General features: G+C 37.2%; 1 protein-coding gene across 1 annotated transcript in view; it reads left to right on the top strand.

The window, feature by feature from the left end:
* The window catches only part of parp16 (poly (ADP-ribose) polymerase family, member 16), a 35027-nt gene that overhangs the window by 6251 nt on the left and 12227 nt on the right, over positions 1-16549 (top strand). The window contains exons 4-5 of the mRNA XM_039773550.1: positions 5469-5675; positions 13608-13779. Of these exons, the coding sequence (XP_039629484.1) occupies positions 5469-5675; positions 13608-13779 (379 nt within the window). The remainder of the gene's footprint in view (positions 1-5468; positions 5676-13607; positions 13780-16549) is intronic.

Here is a 16549-nt window from a genome sequence, read left to right on the forward strand (position 1 = left end):
ATAATTGTCCCTCTAACTCTTGGGTGGATCTACCTTCAGGGTGACCATTGTGGTGCATGTGCTGGGGCCTTGGCAAATGCAAGAAAAAAACTAATGCTGGCATTTTTCTGTTTCTATTTGTATCTTCTGCTCTTTGTGGTTACTTGTACATTATATCGCTCACACCTCAATGTAATATATGAGTGACCATGCACTCAAATGTTCAAGATGGACCAGCCACCTGGCTTATTTTATTTTTGTATGTGATGCTCGTAGAGTATAAATATGTGCTGATACTTGCCATTCATTATGGACCTTGCTTTTCCTAAAAAACAAATTAATCCAACAGTCACCAAATGATTTAAAATACCTAGTTAGAGGCTAGACAATATTCGTAAAGAATGTCTCATCGCAGCCCAAACTTCACAGTAGAGCACAAGTTCTATACAGTGCATATTTTGAGAACTGTCACATCAGATGTACAGGACACTCACAAAGATGTCTTCACAACACTACAAAGAAATACAGAATGGAAGAAACTTTTCCAACAGAGTGTAACTACTAAGACCCATCTCAAGAAACTTGCAGCTTTTTTCAGTGTGCACTTTCTGAACCAGTTGCCAAGGGATTTTTTATTAGGGACACAGACTCTGTCTTTTTACTGAGGATTAATGGTTACATGTATGTTGATTTGTATATTTTTTATTTTGTATATTATACAATATAAAAAAAATATGTACTGCTTGCTTTTTTCTGTGGAGTGGACTTGAATACATTTCATTTAGTATAATTCTATACTTTAGTCCAAATATAAAATATGGTAACATTTTTTTATTTAGTTGCATATTTGTACTTTTTCCATGTCCATAACAGTTTGTCTGATACATGGAGAATTAATTTTGTAACTTACCCACTGTACTAAGCCTGTTAAAACTGCTCATGAGGAGGTCTAAGTTGGTTCGCAAATTTGTTCAACCTGCTCTGACTCCCAGAAGGCTACTTAAACTACACTTTGTCTTAGTTTTGGTCTGCTTTGAGTCCCCAAGCTCTAGGGCACACAGTGCTAAGCCTGACAGTTAGCTTTGTTACTGTAAATATGTACTAAGGCCAGATGAGCATGGGATAATGTCCAGCTCATAGCACAATGCAACTGCCCCCTTGTGATCTTCTTCGTTTATTTATTTATTTTTGCCCCATCATTCACTAACTTTGTATTTTCATGTTAATCACGCAGATGTGTTTTATGTGTGTTGATTTGTAAGTTTTTGACTAAAGACCTTTACTAAGTAGTAGTTTAGAACCATTCAGTAGTTATTACAATATAATAATACATACAGTTGTTTATTATATACTAGCTCTTTTTAAGCCTGTGCTGTAAAAAGCACGGGCTTCTACAAACCATGGATGCTCTCCTCCGTTGTCTATCAGCGGCTAAGCAAGTTTCTTTCTCCTCTGAGGTTTCATTTTGCCAATGTGCTCGCCTTGCTTGTGTATTAGTGGCTAAGCGAGTTTCTCTTTTCTTGACGGTTTCACATTGGTGACAGAGTCTGTTTGTTTGACCTTCATGTTGTACCCTTGCACTTTCGGGCTGCCCCACACTTCTGTGTTGGACAGACAGACATACACACTTTCACGCTTAAATGTTTTTATATATAAGGCAACATGTAAAGGCTTGCAGTGCTTCAGTTTACAGAGCCTATGGAAAATATTCAGCCATTGTAAGTTTTCACATTTTTTTTGTTATGGAATATTGACTCACAGTTGAATTAATTTGCTGTTTTTGACACCAAACAGAAAAAAAGACTATTTAAGGTCAAAGTGAAAACTGATCTCTGCAAAGTGATCTAAATTAATTATAAATACAGAGAATAATGGATTGCACAAGAATTCACTCCTCTTAAGTCAGTATGTAGTAAATACACCTTTAGCAACCATGACACCCTTGGTGTCTGTGTGCACAGGCCATTCTCTGTCTCTCTCTCTCTCTGTCAACTTTGCACATCTGGACACTGCAATTTATCCTCCTCCTCCTTTGCAAAGTTGCTCAAATTTATTCAGGTTGCAAGGGAGCTGTGAGTGAAGAGCCTTTTTCAAGTCTAGCCACTAATTCTCAGTAGGATTGACTTTTACTGTGCCATACCATTTTTGTTTTTAAACCATTCCTGTGTAGCTTTGGCTTTATGCATGGGGTCGTCATCTTACTGGAAATTATGTAAGCTTCTGGTAGACTGTATCAGGTTTTCCTCCAGAATTTATGTGGTATTTTGATGTATTCTAAGGCCTCCAGCAGAGAAGCATCTCCACGGCATGGCACTGCCGCCATGACCAGAAAGCTTAATTTTTGTCTCCTCATGCCATAGAACCTTCTCTATCGTTCTCTCTTTGATGCTGTTCCTTAAAGATGTAAGTGGTGAAGCACCAAGGCAACAGTTTTCTGCACAGTCTCTCTAATCTCAGCTTCTGTAGCTTGCAACTGCAATAGAGTTCTCATAGGTCTGTTGGTGGCATCTCTCACTGGTTGTCTTTTTTTTGCACAATCAAGTCAGTTTTTGTGGATGGCATACGCTTATAGCTGTGGCATACTCTTTCCATTTAAATGGCTTTAAGTGGACTCCAAGGAATTTTCAGCAACTTCGATATTTTCTTCAATCTCTGACTTGTCCTTTACAATACCCTTTTTAAAGAGTTGTTTGGAGTGTCCTTTTCTCTTCATTGTGTAGATGTGGCCACAACACTGATTTCCCATAAGAAGGACTCTCCAGATAAAGCACATCTATAATGCAATCAATGTAAAGCCCTTGACTGCAGTGTGAAACTGATGATTACCATTGCTTCACCAGTACTCATTAAGGTGTGTCATATTAATAGAACTGGTTACTTTCCTGATCAGTTATTTTTTGTTGTATATTTTTAATTACATCAGACCATCTTGCAAAGATCTGTTTTCACTTTGACTTTAAAGAGTCTCTTTTTGTTGATCGATGTCAAAAACTCTAAATCTGCTGTGGTTCAGTGTTGTATAATAATATAATGTGAAAACTTTGAAGAGATTGAATACTTTTTAGAGTTTTATTTTATGTGTATTGATTTGTAAGTCATAGGATAAGGTTTTCCACTAAGTAATAATTTTGAATTGTTCAGTAGTTACTATTGTATGGTAGGTTATAGAGTTGTTTAGTATTAAAAACACACAGATGTGCAGTGCCCCACTTTTTTCATAATAGACTGTGCCTGCTTTGCTGCCAGTGTTTCTAGGATAGGCTTAGTAACCCTAAACTGGATTAAGCAGATTTGACGAAGGATGGATGGGCTGTCAATGACATTGTTCCAGTCCTAGTGCAACAAAAGAGACACTGCTCTATGCCCCATGCATTTTTTTCCTTTTTATTGTTTATGATTCATGAAGAATGAGAGTCATATAAGAAAATGTGTGCTTCACATGTTTCTCTTTAATAAGGTTAGTTGTGTGAGTAGAGCATCTGAAATTTGCTTTTGCATAAAGTATAAATCGATGTTCAGGCATTCCAATCTTGTGTTAAGTTTTTGGAGGACTACACACCACCCGTCTCCTCCAGTGCAAAAGGTTAAGCACCCCGCATTCCACTGTATACACATAGTAGCAGCTCTTCAACCTTAAACATGAATAACCTGTTTCTGAAAGTTTTGCATAAATGCAAGATGGTGAGCTGAAGCGTCCACCAGGGTTACATAGTGTTATGTGGAGTAACTGAACACTGGCAGGTCTGCAGAGCAAAATGATTAAAATATTCACAGCATTAATCATCATGGTTTGTGTCACATAGTGGTAATTTCGTACCAGTTCACAAAAATACACGTCTGCATGTTGCCTCTCAGACAGGTAATGAGATTTAGGAAAAAGTTTATACCGACAACAGTAGTGGAATCATCACATTACTGCTCTGGCCTGTCATCAGCAGTGATTGGGGAACTTATCAGACTAAATGGAAAAAGAAATGGTGCAAACCTTTGGGGACAACTTCATTTAGCCTTGAAAAAAATATGTTTAGGAAGTCTTTACCATTCAGCTGGATAATGACCCAGTGCAACAATACTGATTTAGTACTCAAAAACTTACTTTGAATGGGTTGTTTATTTTTGCCTCCAAATATTTGAGAAGGATCTGAGACAATTATCTACTCTGTTATGTTTAGTTTTTGAATTCTGCCTGTATGCAGTTTGCATGTTCTACCCTTGTCTTTTGGCTACTTTTTTCCCCTTCCACCTCCCAAATACTTGCATTTTAAGTTTTTTGGTATCTCGAAATTGGCCATTATGAGTGAGTATGCATATGTGTGAAAGTATGCCGTGCAACAGGCTTGCAGCCTTTAGCCCTAGCTTCTGTTTAATAGGCAACAACCTCCCATGACACTGAGCTGGACAAGTGAATTAGAAAATGAATAAATTTATTTTTTGCTGGTTAAATTGCTTTCATTTGGAACATGCGTGTTTTAATATATATTAAGTGGAATTTGTTGAATAATTTAGAACAACACAGTAAAATATCTAATAGTTCTGCCTCTCTCTTAATCAGTTTTTGAAAGATTGATGAATATTTAATGTACTGCTCGCCCATTCCCCGGGTTTGGTTTACCAGATAAACAATTTAAAGAAATTGTTATTTTCATGGGAATTGTTACATATGCATTATTTTCACTTTTACTTTAAAACTGTACTTGCCCTTTATTTCCGGTCCCAGGTGTGGTTAAATCTCTTTCTCGCAGAATGTATAATGCTGCTTGTATTGTGAAGTGAAGGCAGCTGAACGCACGCTAAGGAGAAGTAGTTGGATCATCTGCTGGCTTGTTGCTGCTGGTGAGCTGCATATTCTGCTTGTCGCACTGTGCGACGATCATTTAAAAGCCTGTACAGCAGCTGTCATTTTGCCACTTTGCATTTGTGTCACTTGCGTTGTGAAGGGGGGAGGTTTGGCTGAACGCATGCTAAGGAGAAGCGGTCGGATCATCTGCTGGCTTGCTGCTGCTGGCGAGTTGCGTGTTCTGCTTGTCATTGTTTTAAGAGCTGGGAGCACAGGAGACATGTCTGCCAAAAGTATTCCAACAACTGCTTGGTTAGATGTCCGTGAACTTGTTTTAAATGTTGTCTCACTGCCTTGTCTCGCTTGACGTTAAAAGCGTCTCTCGCGGGACGTCAAATTGTCTTCCAAGAAGATCATGTCTCGCCTCCCTTCCAAGATTTTTTTTTTTTTTTTTAAATAACGGAGAGAGATATGATTGAGTTCTGTGGAATCTTTGCTTCATGACACACACAACCCCACCTGTCCTTGAATAAACTGATGTTAGACACAGATACCTGTCATATTTGTGGGTGTCTGTTTAGTTAACTTTAAAATGTCTCTGCAAAATGTTTTCTTCATTACATTTGGCACATATAGAGTTTTACTTAACAATAAATGTCTTGAGTTTTACTCTTTAAAGTGTTACCAGTTACATTCTTTTTTGTCATTATAGTATACAAAAATCCAGGAAAGGACACAGTTTCATAGCACTGCCGTGCCTCCTCCTGACTTCCTGTTTGAAATTGTATATTGTGATCAAACCAATGCCGCATTTGAAGAGATGAAAGGAGGAAGGGATTTGATCTATGCATTTCACGGAAGTCGGCTTGAAAACTTCCATTCAATAGTTCACAATGGCTTACACTGTCATCTCAATAAGGTAAGTATTGTCTGTGTTAAAATGATTTTGATTTTAATCCTAAAATTATCATTTTGTAATAATGGGTGGAAAGAATGACACCAAAATCCTTGATGGATAAGGCCACACAAAAAATCCACTTCCGAGAAGTGATCAAAAAGCTTTGTGCCTAAACCTGAAAGGAGCATTTTACAGAGCCTATTTTTGTATATGAGCAAAGATAAGTGTCTTTGTACTAAAACCAATTAAACGTTTATGGCATTTATGGTTAAAGTGTATATATTTCTTGTTTCATAATCAAATCAACATGGATGCCAAAAACAGTTATAGAATTTCTGATACTATAAAACAATACCTGATAGGAATTTCATTCTCAATTAGTAAACTTATATAGATACTAGTTAACTACATGTACCACAGTTTGAAGAAAAACTGCAGAATTACATTGTGGCAGGACATCTCTTGTAGGTTGCCCATTTCTGATCTGCTGTCAGCATTGACAATAGAAGAAAACATTTTCATCATGGAGTGAATTGTAATGAAGAATCAAAGAGTGATTGTGCATAAGATGGCAGCCAGTAAATGGATTAGTTACTGTATGTGTCTCTTCATCTGCTTAATCTATCTGACATGAACAAACATAAGCACGGTCTGTGCATGCTCATTTCCCAGAATGTGGGTTCCAGTAGTGAAACATCATCACATCTAGCTCAAGCAAATGGATACATCATTCAAAAGTTTTTCTTCTGGTCAGAATTTAAGGTTCATCCCCAGTTTCCATGACCAAGAATCCAAAATACAACCAAACACCAAAAAAAAATAAAATATTCAAGTCAGTAGGACAAGATGGTGTAAGTGTTTTTTTTATGATGTTGATAGTGTAGTCCATATTTATAATATGCCTCATAAGGCTTACATAACTGCTCAGTATTATGTGGATTCATTTTAGGGGTTGGGGCAGTCCATTGGCAGCGACGTCTCTGCTCAACAATGTAAAATCTAAAATTGTGGATTCAGAGAAATCCCAAGCCCACCCTATACTCCAACCATGACCCTCTGTAACAATCGCCTATCCTCCAATTTGAAGGGTTATTGCAGTGGTCAAGTCTGCTACAGGAGAGTGTTTGTATAACCCAGGCACAATATTTTACTTTAGAGGTGAAGTAGCAGTTGTATTAGTGTTTACAGAGATTATGTTAAAAAAACAAAGCTTGTTGGCTTTTACTGGTGTTTCAATTAACAGGTCAGGATCAAGAATTTTGGATCCATACTCGTGTGTTTTCACCATTTAAGGATGCCATGCCATTGTGGAAAATCAAAGGCTGAAACAGGGCCTAGGTCCACTCATATTAGTTTCTGTTTTATGTAAAGGCCCTTGCAGTATGCTGCAGTGGGATATGAATATACCATTATGGTTATGAAACAGTAGGGTGTATTTCAATGTCCTGATAAAACTGTCCACCATGAATTGGTCATTCTAGCTGCTAGTCATCCCCTGTCTCTAACTGGCTGTCTGTCTTATCCCTTCACCACCTAATAGCTAATGTGTGGTGAGCATACTGGAGCAAAAAGGGCTGCTTGTTGCATAATCCAGGTGAGTGCTACACATTGGTGATGGTTGAATTGGCTCCCAACTCTAAAGTGCTTTGAGTGTCTTGAAAAGCATTATGTAAATATAACTAATTCAACATTATTTAATAGAGTGTGTTAAGGGCAAGAATGTGATAAATGTTTGGTGACAATGAAATGCTTTTTAAATATACTACTTCTTTACTATCACCAGGTTTTTAAAATTCTGTTATAATCTGTGACTAATAAGAACCTTTTTCCCTAAGTTACAATTAAACACTTTTTGCTCTACAAAACACATTCTAACACAGCTAGAATAACTATTTTCGTTATGAAGCGGGAATATTTGGAGTTCATGAGATGTTTCCTAAAGTGTTAGTTATTATCAGCTGCTACCAATCAATTTTGTATTTTTGTACTTAAAAAATCTCTTCTGTTTCAAATATAACCAATAAGAAATTCAGGATTTAGGTTTCATGTCATTACAACCATTCATTAATTGCATTCCTGGTATTGATTTTACTTCAGTGTATGTTTTATGCCAGCTTTGCCAAAATAATCGGATAAAGATTTAAGCTACCCTGTTGAACAGCAGGGAAGGCAGTTTCAACGTTCATACTTTAAGTGAATTGAAATCCATTTTCTTAAAATAACTTTTTTTTTTTCATGAAAGCATGCTTTCTGCTTATGCTTACACCATATCTGCCCAAAGATAGTGTGCTAACTATCAGTGCCTCTGATTATTTTCAAAGGCCCATATGGTCCCCCCTCCACATTTTCGTAATGGTATAGTCACCTATAGAAGTACCGAGTTGTTTGATGATGGAAATCTGCAGAAGTGTTATGATCTGCTGAGTCGTTTTTGATTTGGGACTATTTTGGATCAAATTAACTTAATACATTCATAATTACACTAATAATTACTGCTTGTTATACCTAATTAAGATAGGCAAATTCTGAAATACTACTTTTGTACATCTGTTCCTATATTAGTCCCACTTGTTAACTTCCTGATTGTCCCATAGCTGTTTCCTCTGTGTTAGGGTTGTCAGATTGAATATTACTATTTAAATATATCTCAAATTTATCTGAAAAAAATCTTATTCTTATGCAAATGCTGGTTTTCGATTATAAAAGAACAATCCTTTATTTAAGCTTGCACTAATATTAGAACAATCCTTTATTTAATCTTGCACTAATTTCAGAATTGTTTCTCCAGATAAGCTATGATGCAATACCTCTCTGTATTTTTCATGTGTTTTTCACATCACTTCAATGATCAGCATTTTTACAATTTTAATCATTCATTTACATTGTCATTTATAAAATTGATAAGATTTTTGTATCATGTTGTTCTGCTTTTTGATTAACAGGCATAGAAACAAAAGATTTTAAAGTTATCCAGTGTTCTAAAAGTATAATTTTGCCACTGATCTTGTTCTGTCTCACTCTTGGACCTGAGATCACTAAATTTCTGTTGTTTTTATATTAAAGCCTTTAAGCATTCATTGTAGCAAACAAAATATAGTTTCCTTTCTCATTAATCATAATGGGAAATAATTTTCTTTTATTATTATAACCGATTTAAAATTATCATTTTAAAGAGCATTTTCTGGGTCAGGAAAGTATACTTACATTAGCTACCTTACTTAAAAAATATCTTTTGGAGGCTGATGGTTTGACATACAATTCCTAAAACAAAGACATAATGAAATCTAAGTATAAATGTTAAAGTTTATTAGAATTTTGCTGAATCTGTAATGGGGGAAAAGAATGCCATTTAGTTCAATCCTGAATTATATTCTTCGACCAATGTATCCACGTCGCAGTACTGGGCAAGTGCCCCACTCTACAGACTTAGAAAATAAGGCTGTTCCATACACTTGATCAGTATCTCACTACCCCTTTCTTTAAAAAAAAAAAATCTATAGCCTCTGCTTCTTGTGATTTGCTTTAAAATTTTGTTGTATATTATTTTTTTCCTTAGTAGCAGAATTAAATAAGAAGTGCCAAATGATAACATACAATGAGGAAGAAATACTTAAAGGTAATTACAATGCAACACTTAGTACATTCAGTAACTCCATTTGTGAAGCACAAATAGATTTTCCATGCCTCAACTTATATAAAATGTAGATAGGTTATGATTTTACGTCATTGATCTGAAAGGCACATAATGGGCTGGAGAAAGGGCAGGATGCGGCAACTGAAGTAATAAGTCAGTTTAACATGTTTAAATAATAATGAGCAATTTTTGTACAGGTTACACATACTGTGTGCATTATTAGCATGTAAAGTGTTCAGGTTTTCTCTCTAATAATGCCGCTTTCCCTGCACAGAAACCCCCTTTGTTGTGAAGTGTTTTTTCCAAATGAAGCCTGTGTCAGTCATAAGTACTTTATGCTTTGCAGACCACAAACAAAGAAGCAAAAATATTAATAACAGTGAACATTGTGGAAGCCGGCCCGGACACAGACAGGTGGACACGTTAATGTCACCCAACACAGGCTTATTCATAACTATTTACAAGTTCAAGTGCACACAAACCCCAAAAGTTCCCAAAGTCCTGGCCAACAACAATGCCTCTTTCCTCCTTCAGGCCACGTGCTGCCCCCTCCAGAGGCCTCATCGACTACACTCCTGACTCTCGCCATCATATGAAGGGAGGCAGCCCCTTTTATACACACCCGGATGTGCTCCAGGTGCTTCCCGGCAATCTCCCATCGACATGCCCCTGTGTGGCAGAAGTGCCGGCTGCGTACCCGGAAGCACTCCGGGTGTCCCCAGTCTTCTTCCTCCCGGCCCCGGTGTGGCGGAAGTGCCGAGGTCCAGGGCTCCAAAGGCACCAGGGCGGTCGCCCCTACATGGTCTGGGGAAGGCGTAAGCCCTCCACCGGTCTTCCTAGGCGTCCCGGCCAGGTCGCCACCCCAGTCATCTCCGACAACATACTAAGTCACATTAAGTACAAATATGTGTAGTACCACAGAACTTTCATATATAATATAAATCATATATGAATTAATATATAATTTCATATATGAATATATTTGAATATTTACTTTTTTTTAATATGAATATTTGAAACCTAATTTTTGTATAATTTGACAGACCCTAGGCTTTATAGTTATGAAGTGATTGCTTTTTTGGTTAGGTGCCATTATACTCTGATTTATCAAGACATAGTTTCCATTAGTCACTGGTAGTGATAATATGATTTGTTTAATGTTGTCACTTTTTATGTTACTGCACAATTTAATTATATTTTGATATCGGATGTTGTAAATAGTAGATTCTACTGCATTTTGTATATTGTTATAAACTAATACACATTTTTCCAATAATTAGGTGGATAATACCAAAGTTTGACATGTCTGAAGGCAGTGGAGGATTACATATTGCCATTAAGGCCCACTACAGTATCAATTGTTTCTGCTTTATGTGAGCCAAAGAAAGGCATATAAAACTCCAGCAACAGAGTGTCATGGATCATTTAAGTGGTGGTCATCCTTTAAACTCATTAAAGCTGTCCCTGTGTTTGTTTTTCTCATTATTTAGTAGAGCGTTAGAGTACTGGGGTGTTTCTGGCATTCCAGCACTTTTTCTGTTTACAGTATATGATGTCGTAAAACCAGATAGTATTTCATTTTTGACCATTAGTCTTGCATGAGTATTTTAGATTAGATAAACCTTATTAATCCCCTTTAGGATATGTACAAGGATAACTTGTGTATATGTTGATACTGTAGGAAATTGTTTTGGATTAGTTGAATAAAGAAAACAAGCAGAGTTCTCAGGAGCATAGTTTCCAAAGTAAATCCATCAAAAATAAATAAAAAGAAATAAAATTAAAAAAATAAAATTTAGCTCCAGAAAAATGCCTAGGAGTATAAAATGCTGTGGTTTTAGTTCTAAAATGTACACCAAGAGCTGAATGCATAAATTACAAAGACAAATGTAACATACACAAGCAGCACTGCCACATTGGGGTTAAGTGCTTCTGTCTACCTTGTCTGGTGGATTGTCTGTTCTTCCTACACAAATGTATACCTGACTATTCGCAGTGGTAGCGATAGGATATCATGGGTTTGCATCCCGGGTCCTCCCTGTGTGGAAAGTGTGTTGAGTACTGAGAGAAATGCTATATAAATGTAAAGAATTATTATTACTACCATTCTTCCTGCCTGTCTCAACCTTGGCCTCGTCCTCCTATGATTTAAGTCCTCATACCAGCTTCCTTCTGACCGGGATTAGATCTGAACCCACACCTTACCCTGTTGGTGTGTTGAGTCCATATGTCTGTATCTTTAGGCCCTGAGAACCAACTTTTAATGCTATGACTAGTACCAGAAAAGAGGAATATGAAAAAAGTATTCGTTTCCAGTTGCATTTGGACTGTATATTGTATGGCTGCCAATTGAGGTTGCTTTCATTCAACCCCAATATAGTTCTGTGCCTAAGTTTGGGCAGTGCTGGCCAAGTTACATATTTTGCTGACATTTTAAGTAAAAAATAAATACAATTTTGACAGCAGAAAATTAATTAAAACAAAGGCATTTTAATGAAATTGTTAATGTACATGTAAATGTAAATGATACATTTGATCAACTGAAAACATTTACAGACTTATAAAAGAGTAAATGTGACATTTGCAAAAGTTGGAGCACCCTTTTACCTGTAAGGTCTCAGAAGTCATTAGGCCATTAGTCTGGTCTGGTCTGGCTCAGCTCATTAGGTGTCAGTCAAGTATTGTCATTAGGAATTGTTAGCTGGTGATAATTCCAGAGCCTAATAAATTGTTTTGACTTTTCAAATATTGTGTAACACTCAACAACTATGGACTCTTCTGAACAACTGATTCAAAGATTTAAAAAGTAAAATTAAACTAATTGATACAGCACAAGGAGAAAGGAGGACTATAAAAAAAATCAAAGCACTTCTAGCTAACAGTTTCCATAGTGGAAATATATCATTAAGGAATAGCAGTTAAGGAGAACTGTGGACATCAAGACAAGATCTGCCAAACCAAGAGAACTGGCACATAAAACTTGTATACTGTGTAGGAAGGCAAAGCAAAACCCCCATATATCTGCAAGCGATCTGCAGGCAAGAGTGACAGTGCACTGTTCCACAATACTTGCATAGACTTGGTCTTTGTGGAAGAGCTACCAGAAGAAGACCTTACTTTCTGACCTCATCACAAAAAAAGTCTCCATTATGCAAAACCACAGCTGCATAAGACAGAATTATTTTATAAGCACATGCTGTACACAAAGGTAAAAGTGAACTGTTTGCTTACAACCGAGGTGGTTTTTTTGAAGGTAGAAAGGAACAACATTTAAAGAAAAGTCATCTGTGATTCTGGGGTGAATTTATTATGCTTTTGGGTTGTGTGGCAACTAGCACGGGAAACACAGGACAAGTACAGGGAAGAATGGATTACACAAAATATCAACAAATTATCAAGGAGAATTTCATACTTTTGAGAAACTGAATATGGAAAAAGGATGCCTTCTACAACCAGATGGCAATCCAAAACACACTTTGAAATCTCTTGTGAAGTACATCAAGAATGCACAAGATGAAGGTTTTAGAATGACAATTGCAGTTCCCAGACTTTTGGAAACCATTGAAAATCAGTGTGTAGATCTTAAACATGCTGTGCATGCAAGGCAGCCCAAGAATATCTCCTAGCTGGAAGTGATATGCATAGAATGGGTAAAATTTCCAAAACAGGAATTCAAACACTTATGGTAACACACCCTTTGGCAAGAAATCATAGCTGGCAGACTTTTTATGTAGCAAGCTAAGTGTTGACGTATTAGCCTGCCCAAACATTTGCAACATCCATATTTACTCCTTCTGACATTTTTTAGTTTGTCAAATAAATCATAATATTTCCATAAATTTATTGTTTTAGTTTGTTGTCAAAGTTGTATTTACAATTTTTTTTATTTCAAATGTGAACAAAACATGTAATTTGAGTCCAAAGTTTTGCATGCAAGTATATCTGGCCTCGGCTTCTATAAGAGGATTCAGCTCAGATGTCTGTTCTCTGGCGTATTATGAAGTGAATGTCATTCTTTATCAAGTAAGCATTTCATATATATAGTATATATTTTGATAGCCATTGTGTTTTGACTGATTATATCAACTCTAGCAGCACATCCATACATTTTCTGCACCCCTTCATTCCAGAACAGGGTTGCAGAGAGTCAGAACCTATTTTGGCAGCAGTCAGTGTATTGCTAGGCACAGTCATATACACAACCTACCCCTGCAAGAAACCCATGCAGACTTCAGCAGAGAAGGGTACCCAAGTCAGAACAATTTAAGTACCATTGCGCAATTTTTCATAACTTTATTTCAGTGTTGTTGTCTTTTCAGACTTCCTTGTTTGGTGAAGGCACGTATCTCAGTAGTGATCTGAGCTTGGCTCTCTTGTACAGTCCCCATGGAAATGGGTGGCAGCACAGTATACTGGGACCATTGCTCAGCTGTGTAGCTGTTTGTGAAATTATTGATCATCCAGATGTAAAATGCCAAATTAAAAAGAAAGGTATGTCATATTTACTTTTGTGTGTGTGTGTGTGTGTGTGAGTGCACACGTGCTTTGGAGTATGTATGTATGTATGTATGTATGTATGTATGTATATATATATATATATATATATATATATATATATATATATATATATATATATATATATATATATATATATATATATATACCTTGATTGTCTTAATTTTTAAGACTGCAGTGTTGCTTTACTTGTTGATAGCTAGGACAGCCAGTTATTTGCATTCAGTAAACCTTTGTGTGCGCACTGTATGATCCCTCCCCCAAGCCTGCCTATTTCTCATACATACATACATACATTGTATATTGTAAATGACAAGAGGCACAAGCGCCAAGCCCAAAAGAATGTACAGATAACCAACAAGAGTTAACCAGGATAAGACTGACAGAAGGAATGAAACATACTAAATAACATAAACGTCTCACTCAGTCTTATTCCAACTGTGCACCCTGCTCCTTCACAGCCCCTCCTCGACTCTTGAACTTTGGCTTGTCCTGGACTTTGTCCTCGTTTTGCACCAGGTGAGCCCTTGTATACCTGTTGTGCAGGTTGTTTAAGTAGGTTTGTTATGTTATGGTTTAGAGTTTATTTTCTTAAGTACTAAAGTGTTTCATAAGAAATGTGACACTATGTCTTTTTAGTTGCTTTCACAAAGATAGCCACAAAAAGTGCCTAGAAAAAACATGCTAAAGTTTAATGAAATTGATTTCATTTACATAATTTAAAAATAATCCTTTCGGGTAACAAAAGTTATACCTGTACATCATAGTTCTGAAGACAATCTCTATTCTTTGCTATCCTTTCTTGTTTTTCATAAAAAGCAGTACAGCATTATGAAGAAATAATTTTCTGTGGCAGTTTGTGTTGGCCTTTAAAGCAGGTATCCTTCCTGTTATACTGAAGGTCATGACTGTATGCAATTAATGGCTGTCCTACGCTAAGATTATTTTAATTTCCTTTATTTCTTCCCTCTGGCAACTGCTTATCAAGTCATCTGCATCAGCACTATTACTTTCTGGCTGCCTAACTGGTAACCTGTTGGAGCCAAATGCTGAGAACCTTTTGTAGGTAAATTAACACTAGAATTACCAGAGCCTACGAGAAAACTCGTAAATCCAGCCCACCTTAAATCCGTTCGCACCTCTCTGTCTGCGTCTTTTGTCCTGCAAATTTGCCGATTAGGACAAGCAGCAAGCAGCCTGCTATTCCATCACCCCCACTGACTTAGAACGTGCACAAACGTCTCCCAGCTCATGCCTTGTTTGATTATTTGGGAGTGAACCGCTGGAGTATTAGACCGGAAATAATAAATCGTTATTTGGAACACATGCATTTCATGTGTGTTCCGTTTCTACAGTAATCTGTGTAAACACATTGTTAAAACAGAAACTTTTTCATATTTTAGTAATAAATGTTACAAAATGTAGGCATAATCTATAGAATGTTTGAAGCCTGAAGTCCAAAGATCAAATAAACACTTTCACAAAAGGTTCAAGGACGTGGATGATACAACAGCTTCCGTGGCGTAGTGGTAAGATTTGCTGACTTGTAATCAAGGGGCCACCGGTTTGATCCCCACTGCCTCCTATATTTGTCATTTTCAGTAATAAGCTGTTCTTATTGTTAATATTATACAGTACACACATACATTTGGTTTGCGCCTGTAACAGACAGTGTACATTTATAGTACTGTACTTGTCAAAGTTACCGTTTGTTTTTTTTTTTTTCACTTTTATTTTCTCACTCACGATCACAATACATACTACCGCCCCTCCACCCAGGGATCTGACGCTGTTAGTTTTTATTTGAAACTGGGAATAACTGTAGATGTGAGTGGTGTTTTGAGGCAATGGAACTGGACATTCTCTGATTTTTAGGGATAAAAGCTGACACACAAACGCTGGTGAATCTGCCTTCTTCGTATCTCACCATCACTTGATTTGTTTTTATTCAGTTTTATTGAGTGTTCCTGCTCACGCAGAATTAGTATGCACCTTATGGTTTATGGTGTCGATGTTGCATCCGCCTTTTCTTTTTCCATCACCTTTTCTAGTAAATGTGATGATGAAGTTCCGCTGCAATATGAGCCATGAACACTCTTCTTTTCACAGTGGACCTTTGCATGCCTTGCACAGTACATGTGTGTTGATCCTGCTGCACTGAATAAGCTCACGCCTCCTGGTGCACGACGTCAACGCAGCACGAAGAAAAAAAAAGAGAGATAAATATATGGGACACTAACGGAATATTATTTGAAAACGAACCGCGTCAGATCCAGTGTGAATTTATGCTTACGCAGGGAGGAGCCACGCCCACCAACTCCAAGACCTTTGGAAACGACGACAACTTGCAGAGCCACGCCCACCAACTCGGGCGTGACGACACAGAAAGAACGACGTCCTTTATATTCATCTGTCGTAGAGGCCTCATGTACCTCCGAGCCACCTTGACTGTTCATAGAGGCATGTTTCTCGCGGAGGTGAGTATCCGTATGCAGCGTGTAAAACAGTTTGCGAGGGGTATCCCATGGGATCCTTAAAACAATCCTTTACAACTGAGGTTAAAACACAATGATGTAAGCAGTCTTTAAAAACCGAGTTTTCGGTTACGACGCACAACCGCGTGCACCATAGCAAACTGTTTTACACGCTACATACAGCAATTCGCATCCTCGACAAACATGCGTCTTCTTCACTCACGGACAATTATATGTTGTTCTCTCCAGAGTTCCATCTTTGTATTTATTTT

This window comes from Polypterus senegalus, chromosome 12 (genome assembly GCF_016835505.1).
Source record: "Polypterus senegalus isolate Bchr_013 chromosome 12, ASM1683550v1, whole genome shotgun sequence".
Classification (NCBI taxonomy): domain Eukaryota; kingdom Metazoa; phylum Chordata; class Cladistia; order Polypteriformes; family Polypteridae; genus Polypterus; species Polypterus senegalus.